The 9985-nt window shown below is 31.3% G+C and overlaps 1 protein-coding gene across 1 annotated transcript; it reads left to right on the forward strand.

The window, feature by feature from the left end:
* The first annotated feature begins 758 nt into the window (after positions 1-758).
* LOC149399335 (putative mannitol dehydrogenase) lies at positions 759-4629 on the forward strand. The gene is made up of 5 exons (XM_089611117.1): positions 759-1102; positions 1230-1343; positions 2823-3336; positions 3838-3991; positions 4115-4629. Exons 1-5 carry the CDS (start codon positions 1038-1040, stop codon positions 4312-4314), a joined length of 1047 nt encoding a protein of 348 aa, XP_089467243.1. The 5' UTR covers positions 759-1037; the 3' UTR covers positions 4315-4629.
* The last annotated feature ends 5356 nt before the right edge of the window (positions 4630-9985 follow it).

Below are 9985 nucleotides of genomic sequence, written 5' to 3' on the forward strand. Positions count from 1 at the left end.
TCTCCGAATCGTCTAAAATTTATAAGAGTACTTAAATTGATACATGTATAAGAAATTTTCATTTCTATGGGTCGATGTATGTTTCGATGTCAATAATAATGTAAAATTTAAAATTATGTGCATTTTGACAAAAAAAAATATATTTCAAAGCTTAAAAAACTATTATACTCAATCAAGTAATTCGGAGCTATCTAATTACCCCATTTCGATGTGTAAATTTATTTTTATTATCTTACTTATTCTGTATACAAAATGGTCTAATTTTGAGTAATTTTTTTTTCCTATTTTCGTAAAAAAAAAAAAGTTGTAGAAAATGCGGACCCATGCGGTCATAAAAGAGATTTATGAACTAAAATACATGAATTAGTCAATAAACTCAAGACTTAATACTTGTTGTACTTGTACCGCACTCACACACAATGATATAGTTTGTGTTATCAATGAACAATTGTGCGATCAAGATTTAGTTTATGTAAGCTACGTTACTAAATAATAATAATTATAAGCATATCGTTGTTACCAAACTTTGCTCAAACCTACACTCTCTAATACATTTTTACACGTATACAAGATGATCTCAAAGATTATCTGAACTCTCTTTGGCCAGATTAAAATGAAAGAGAGATCATAATTTCAAAGTAATGTGGTTTCCTATCACGTAAGAGTGTGTGAACTCAGGTCATGGTCTTTTTCTTTATATTTCATATGACATATTGAATTCTTTTTCTTCTTATTTTTGAACCACATAAAAATAGTGTGTATGCAAAAACGTACCATTACTGGCTTTACGGACCACCACGATGTTGCGGTCCATAGGTTTTGAAGTGCCATAGTCATACAATATTATAGCGATATATCTCTCTGATTAGTATTACTTTTCTATAAATACTATAACATAGCCTCCTTTGGTCTCCAACACCACAAAAAAAAAAATTTCTTCTAATAAGATATATTCAGCTTTCGCTACCGAATAAGTAGAAATCTAAATAATAATAATACAAACTTTAGTGATCAGAAGAGAAAGAAGAAGATCAATCATGGCTTGTGGATGGGCTGCCAAAGATTCTTCTGGTGTTCTCTCTCCTTTTCAATTCCCTTTAAGGTCTGTTATATCATAATTAACTATTATTCCTTGTTTTCTTGCCAAACTTTGAGTCTGTACTGTAATACATAATTTATGATAAGAAAATTAATAATATTGGTTTTGTTTTATGTGGTTGGTTATGTAGGGAAAGAGGATCGAAGGACATAGTGTTTAAGGTTTTGTATTGTGGGATTTGCCACACAGATCTACACATGATTAAGAATGACTGGGGATTCTCTACATACCCAATTGTTCCAGGGTATGTATATATTATATGTAAATATACATATATATATATATATATCTATATGTAAATCTATATATTAGTACACAGTATTATTGGATAAACTACACAAACACACGTTTAGAGAGATACGAGGTATAAAATCTAAACCTTATATTTATATAGATTATTGGATAAAATACACAAAACACACGTTTATGAAATTGTAGTTTTACTTTGATTCTTATTTTTTTCCCCTGCTCTACGTTTCTTTTTTTTTTTTTTCTTTTTTTTTGTTGATAAATCTAAATTTATATTGTTGCATACGTAGTCATTCTACAAATATTGTTTTCAACTAAAAAATTTCACATTTTCATAATTTTTTAATGCGAATTCGCAACATGAACAATTAATTTACAAGCTTTTTTTTTTAAATATATTTAATACAGCATGTACTTACCAAAAAAAAAAAAAAAAAAAAACCTTTTAAAATTTATTTTAGTACTATATACTTGATAAACTAGTTAGTGATATATGTTGTCAAAATACATATTATTTGTTATGTGTAACATTTTGTTGTAAATATGTATAGAAAGGTTATAGATGTCAAATATAAAAAATTAAAGGGAAAATAACACATTTATACCCTGTGTTTTAGTGAAATGTCGAGTTTAACCCTCGGTTTTCAAAAATGTCGAGTTCATACCCTCTGTTTAACTAAAATGACGAAATTATACCATCTGTTTAACTAAAATGACGAAATTATACCCTGAAATAGACAACAGTGTCACAAATATTCTTTTTATTGACTTTTCATTGACGTTGACTATAATATTTATAATATAAACACCAATTATCTTTATTCATTCGCGTCATATATGTAATTTATTTAAAAACTAAAAAATAAACAACAGTTTCTTAATCGCGAAGAACACAGAAAGAGGCAAATAGGTAAACATCGATAGTTGATAGTCATCAAAATCGCATATTCGAACAGAGAATCCAAGATTTAGAGTTACAATTCAAACACGGAATGAAGTCATTTCTTAGGCGGTATGAGTTTTATTATTTAATTTCAATTTAAGGTTATTTTTATTTCAAAATTGAGAATTTGGAAATTAGGGTACTGATTTAGATTTGATTCGATTTTTCTTATATAAGAGTTAATATCAATGAAAGGGAGATTTGTGACGCTATTATTCATTTCAGGGTATAATTTCGTCATTTTAGTTAAACAGATGGTATGAACTCGATATTTTTGAAAACTGAGGGTTAAACTCGACATTTCACTAAAACACATGGTATAAATGTGTTATTTTCCCAAAATTAAATTCATGAAAAGAAATCACGTCAAAGTGCGACTAGTCAACACATTTAAGGGCTACTGCTGTTTATAATACAGGTTCAATTCCGCCCCAAAAAAATATCGATATCATTTAGTCAGAAACTCATAGCCACTCGTAATATTTTTTCCACGTCGAAAAACTAATTAAAAAAAATATATATACTCCGCAGACATGAAGCGGTTGGTGTGGTTACGGAAGTAGGCGCGAAAGTAAAAAAATTCAAAATCGGCGACAAAGTTGGGGTGGGATATATGATCGGATCTTGTAATTCTTGCAAAACATGTGACAATGATCTCGAAAACTATTGCCCTAAACTCATACCTACAAGCAACGGGAAATACCACGATGGAACCACCACTTGTGGCGGATTTTCCAACAAAATGGTGGCCCACGAGCACTACGTGTCCAAAATTCCTGACAATCTCCCACTTGATTCTGCGGCCCCGTTGCTCTGTGCTGGGATCACGGTTTACAGCCCAATGAAATTCTTTGGGCTCGACCGGCCCGATATTCATCTCGGAGTAGTTGGGCTCGGTGGGCTTGGCCATATGGCCGTGAAATTCGCCAAGGCTATGGGGGCTAAAGTAACGGTGATTAGTACCTCTCCCAACAAGAAAGATGAGGCTATACAACATCTTGGTGCTGATTACTTTTTAGTCAGCCGGGACCAAAGTCAAATGCAGGTATATATAATGTATTACATGTAAGTCATTAATTTTTTAAAGTGTATATATGGGTGTATCGAGGCGGAGCTACATGGGCTCCAAAGAGGTCAAATTGCCCCCTCGAAGTTTTGAAAATTATACTTTTTATCATAAATTTTTTTTTTTTTTTTATTTTATAAATTTTTACAATTTTAGCCTAGTTTATATGATATTTCTAAATTTTCCTCATGATTAGCTCCGCCACCGGTATGAAATTTAGAAGTTAACATTTAAATGTGTAGTCAAGATTCAACCATTTTATCGGGATCGTCGTTGGTGTATCAATTAGGGTTCCACTAATAAAAATCTTCTTAGTAATGTATTGAATTTAAAGACAAAAATTATGAATATCAATGGGTGAAACGCCGATTGACACGCGGATCCAAACAACAAATTAATCATAATTAAAATGTAAAATTATGATTAATTGTTTGTTTATCTATCAAACTTTTTAATTTTTTTTTACATATTAACCTGAAGGGTGCGATGAATACTTTGGACGGAATAATCGATACAGTCTCGGCGGTACATCCTATTATGCCTTTGCTTGGTCTTGTGAAGACTCAAGGAAAGTTGATAATGGTTGGTGCACCATCCCAACCACTAGAGCTGCCCGTTTTTCCTTTGCTGCAAGGTATGTAACTTTTTTAATTTTAATTTTTTTTTTTGTATGTTCTATGATGAACGAAATACATGAAATTGTAACAATAATAATGTTACTAGTTATTCTCTAATGTAACAAAATTTTGTTAAATAGGAAGGAAGATAGTAGCTGGGAGTTCAATTGGAGGGATGAAAGAAACACAAGAGATGCTCGATTTTGCGGGCAAACACAACATTACGTCAGAAATTGAAGTGGTTTCGATTGATTATGTCAATATTGCGATGGATCGTCTTTCAAAGGGAGATGTTAAATATCGATTCGTCGTTGACGTTGGAAACTCTTTGAAGAATTAGATAGTTAATCAACAAGATTTTTCAGTTTGTTTCATGCTATAATTACTATGGGTCGCAAGAACTAGTTGTGCCATCTGCGTAAGAACATATGTATGTATTTATGCTATGAAGAAGTTGTGAACAAAACGTACATTGCACTATATTGTCAGGAATCTAGATGTGATTAATTTCGCAATGTCAAAAAGAAGAGTAAGAAATATTTATAGTGAAATTTGTTTTATAAAATTATAAGTTTAAAAATATTGGACGATGTTATGCAATCTGATGGCAAACACAACTTATATATACAGTTTTGAGGAGTTTGTTTTTGTATTTTATCACGACTCGAAGTTGGAGTAGTTGGGCATATAGAGTAATCACGCATATAAAGTTTAGGTGCTCGATTTGGGATCAGATAGCTACGGATTACAAAATAATATACTAGCACAAATAATCTATAATCCATATGAATTCATATGTTAGACAAATAATTGACTGATATAAAAGAATTAAACAAGCGATTTCATCCATGTTCGAGCCGAATAATGTCCTGCATTTTGCTTGAAATATAATTCTACTAACAAAATTCAATTTAAGATCACAAAATTCCATGCTCACAGTCACACTTTTTCTTTTCTCCTTTTAATTTTTTCTCACAAACTTGTTTAATATGTTTTGTTTTTTCTAACTCTCTCTCAAAACCCATTGTAGTTTTGGTTTTCCACTTTTCTTCTCACCGTGTACATATATAAAATCCAATACGAAAATGTATTTGGCTTTTACAATGCCTGAGTTAGAAATTGAAGTCAGGGGGGAACAAATTTGTAAAAAAAATTCAGAGGAGTAAATTAAAAAAAAAACATATAAATTTAAGTTAAAAATATATAAATTAAAAAAAATTAAGATAAATTTTACAATTTTCAAAAGCAGCCGGGCATTGGCCCGTCCTAGGCCCCATGTAACTCCGCTCTACATATAAGACAAAAGAAGTATAACAAAGTTTACATGAGATTATTCTAAAAATATTAATATTTGATAGTGTTTTTCTCATTATCCAGTAGGAGTTATTTATTACAAAAATACATATGGTAACATATGTTATGGAAAAAATTAGACAAAATTTCATAATTTTTTTTTATGATATATATTATCATATGTTAATAATAAATGACTCCTATTGAAAAAGTACATATATTTACACTTTGAAATCGCTATTTTAGCCAAACGTTTAATAAATATTTGGTAAATAGACACACATCCACGTATTTTCACGCTTAATTGAAGTAAATACCACACCATTTTATTGTAACGAAAATATAAACCAAGAATGCCACGTCATGTTTGTGGTTATTTATCAAATTTTACCAAACGTTGGTTATATAGCAATCTCAAACATCTAAGCTGGCTAGTTACCTAAATTTTTTTATAAGAAAAAACCAAATTATTAAGGCACGCTCACAAATATCTACTTTGGATGTTAGATAAATCAGGACCAAACAACAGCTAGCGACATAGAGAACCTGCGTCAAATCACTATACACATTCTCCTCTAGTTGCTCAACTTTACGACGTTAATCAAGTCAGAATAATGCCGAAATATGATCCTTGTGATTTTCTTCGTATCCATATCCTTTGGATTCTCACCACGCGCGTGCACTTTCTGAACAATCAAAGAACTTAACCACGTCTCGTATATAGTGTAGTTTAGTATCGACGTGCTTCGTCCACCCGTAGAACATTTGATTCTTGATCAAACAACTCCATCGCATTTTGCGCAATTCCAATGTCACCAATCACCCCCTTCCCTCCAAGAGACATATTCAGTCCATAAAATAAGCCTATAAGGACTAAAATGTCAATAAAATAATATAATTACTTTTACTATAAAAAAAAAGTATAATATTTATAGGAGGAAAAAGCTAAAAACATGTACGCGTACGTATTCTAACTTAAAATATATATATATATACGTTTTATAATATACGGTTGATTTAGTTTATATATTGTAAAGTACTGCTTGGAATCCTACTATACTAAGGAATCGTAGTTTGGCTCGAATTCGACTTACAATTTAGTAGGCTTCGTTTCTATTTTATAAATACACCCTACATTCTTGACTTTTCTCCAAACCTTTATCTCTAGCTGCTTTAATTCTCGAGTGAGAAAAAAAAATCGTGTTTTCCTTTTCGCGCGCTAAAAAAAACTTGCTCCCCAATCAATCGGTACGTGTATAAGTTGAATCAATTTTGCTAACACATATAGGATTATTAGTTTCAAACCAATACAGATAAAGTATTAAAATTTAATTACTACTATACTTAGGAATCGTAGTACGACTCGAATCCGGTTTAACTAGCCTTGGTTTCTTAATATAAAAGTACACCTTAATACCCTTCACTACTCTCTCTCTCTCGCTAGCTTCTATTTGATCCTCGAATAAAAGTAAAACTTATTTTGCTTTTCGTTAATTAACTTTCCCTCCTTAATTGTTCATTGGTGCGTAGAAGTTAAAGAATTATTTTTTTTCTTTTTTTTTCGGAACGTACGATAATCAGTTTCAGAACCTATACTACACTTAGCTCGCTCGAAGTTATTACGAAACGAGGTCATTAGAAAAAACTGATTATAAATTACACTTGATCACGAATTCGACTTAGCTTTAGTTTCTTGATTAGTATACACTTATCTCACTTTCGACCTTCTTTATAAATTATAGGGTTTGGTGTTGAAGATGGAGATCTCGACTTGGAGATCGCGATTCGCTTGGGTTTTTGGTTTGTCGATCACAGCTTTGCTTTTGTTTCTCTTGCTTTCTGGTTCTCCAAACACGAATAATAGCACTTCAAACATCAGGTTCGAATTACTCATGTTTATGAACTATTCGTATACTATAGACGTAGCAATTGAACTTTAAAAATATATTATCTTTTAAAACAAAATATATATTTTTTTTGTCTCTCGGCTAATTGCAGAAGACTTCTTGGAGGCTTGACAAGAGGGCGAGAGTTATCATCATCATCATCATCATCCTCTCTTAAGCTGAGGCAATTACAATCCCATAACCATGATAAGGTAATTATTAAAATATTACTGATGATCAACTTAATATTTTTTTCCTTCTCTCTTTCTTGTTGTCAGGGTAGGGCATTGAACCGTATATATGATTGTAATTTGTACTGGCAATGTAAATATTGTTTCCTATTTTCTAACCTCTTTTTTAATCATCCAAACCATTCGTTGAGATATATGACTGTGATCAATTTTTTTTAATCTTTATTTTTTTTCTTCTATTCTTTTCAATTAGGTTGTAATACTGGATAACGGTCTTGTGGAACTTACTCTTTCGAACCCTGGCGGTGATGTTACTGGAATTAAATACAATGGGATCGATAACTTGCTTGAGACAAGAAACCCAGCGTCCAATAGAGGGTACGTAAACAATATATCTTTCATATATTTTTCGAACTACAATTGTTTGTATATGTAGCTACCTAATGATATTGTATTGATGAATTGGTTTTTGTGATTTTAATTAGGTATTGGGACCTTGAGTGGGGTGAGAAAACAGACAGGGGTTTTAATTACCACTACGACAGGTATTTTTTCCTGATTTTCTATAACATAGCAAATTATTTTTGCATACATAATCATTAGTAACAACATAAACTTGATTGTTACATAATTATGTATAGATTACAAGGAGCGAAATTCAAGGTCGTAAAGGAAGATGAGAACCAAATAGAGATTTCATTTACGAGATCATGGAATCAAACTTCTGATGTTTACCCTATCAATGTGGACAAACGGTATGTACTACGTACAGTACGTATATATATATATATATATATATATATATATATATATATATATATATATGTGTGTGTGTGTGTGTGGAATATATATCATTCCTCTCTCAATCATGTACTTAACTAAAATTTCAAATTTCTATTTTAATTAATTAATTTTGTTGTACAGGTACATAATATTGCGAGACTATCCAGGATTTTACACGTACGCAATACTTGAGCACCCAAAAGAAGCTCCAGCTTCACAGATCAGCGTAGTTAGGGCTGTCTTTAAAGCTCAACAAAGAGAGTAAGTACATTTAATTAAATTAATATTATTAAATAAAAAATTAATTATATGTCTAATATGTCCATGACTAAATTTGTTATTTTTTTTATAATCAGGTTTCAATATATGGCGGTTTCGGACGATAGAAGAAGATTAATGCCGGCCGCGGATGATCGTTCTACCGGAAAAAAACTCGCCTACCCGGAAGCAGTTCTCTTAACTAATCCTTCCAACAATGATCTTAAAGGAGAGGTAATTATTTGTTTAGTTTTATCTTATTTTATTGTTTCACTCAACAATTTATTTGTTTATTTTTCAATGAGTGTTATATGAAAAAAAAAAATGATTTTTTTTGGGTTGTTTTAGGTTGATGACAAATACCAATACTCAAGTGATCACAAAGACATAAAGGTCCATGGTTGGATTAGCTCAAACCCAAAAGTTGGGCTTTGGATGATCACACCAAGCCATGAGTTTCTCTCTACTGGGCCTATGAAGCAAGAGCTAACATCCCATGTTGGCCCAACAACTCTCACTGTAAGCACATTAACCCAACATTCCTTTTTTTTTTTTTTTTTTCTGTTTTGCTTTGCTAATAATTATAATTTAATGTAGGTTTTTATGAGCTGTCACTATGTGGGGAAAGACCTGATTATGAATTTTGAAGAAGGAGACGAGTGGAAGAAAGTGTACGGTCCGGTCGCTATTTATCTCAATAAAGTGTCAAAGTCAAACCATAAAGATCAAGATTATCATGATTTGCTATGGAACAATGCTAAGAAACAAGTAAGTAGTTATTATTTTTAGATCATTAATTAAGCCCATATTACAATAATCATAATAATTATTTTTTATGTTGTTTATTAATAGGCAAGCAAGGAAGTTTCCAAATGGCCGTATGATTTCGTTCAATCCCATGATTTCCCCTCTGCTCACCAACGTGGCAGCGTAAAGGGCCAACTTCTAGTCCATGACAGGTGTCTTATTTATTATTATTATTATTTATCATAAATATTACATTAACACCAATGGATCATCATCATTATAAAACAAATTAAATATATCTTTATTTATTTATTTCAGATACATAAACGAGAGCTCTTTTGGGGCTAATTCTGCTTACGTGGGGCTAGCTGCTCCGGGAGAAGTAGGATCATGGCAAAGAGAAACCAAAGTACGTGGCTTTTTTTTATTTATTTATAATTTCTTTGCGTATAATAAATATCTATCGCTATCACGTACTGAAATATGTATATTATTTGTTGAATTTTTCTCAGGGTTATCAGTTTTGGGTTAAAGCTGATGAAAACGGAAATTTCTCAATAAATAATGTAAGACCCGGAACATATAACCTCTACGCATTTGTGCCAGGCATTATTGGGGATTATATGTACGAGAATTCAATCACCATTAAACCAGGTAAATTATGCTTATAAAAACAAACTACTATAATTCGTAATTTTTTTTCTCTATTAATCCTCAGCAATTTTTATAATCATATAGTTCAGCATTTTACACAGTTTAATTTGTTTATTTATTTATTTTTTAAATGTAGGGAATACAACTGAATTGGATAGCATTGTTTATGAACCACCAAGAAATGGTCCAACTCTATGGC

This window comes from Urtica dioica, chromosome 4, assembly GCF_054948205.1.
Source record: "Urtica dioica subsp. dioica isolate 48M chromosome 4, U.dioica_male_clone48M_v1_H2, whole genome shotgun sequence".
In the NCBI taxonomy this organism is placed as follows: domain Eukaryota; kingdom Viridiplantae; phylum Streptophyta; class Magnoliopsida; order Rosales; family Urticaceae; genus Urtica; species Urtica dioica.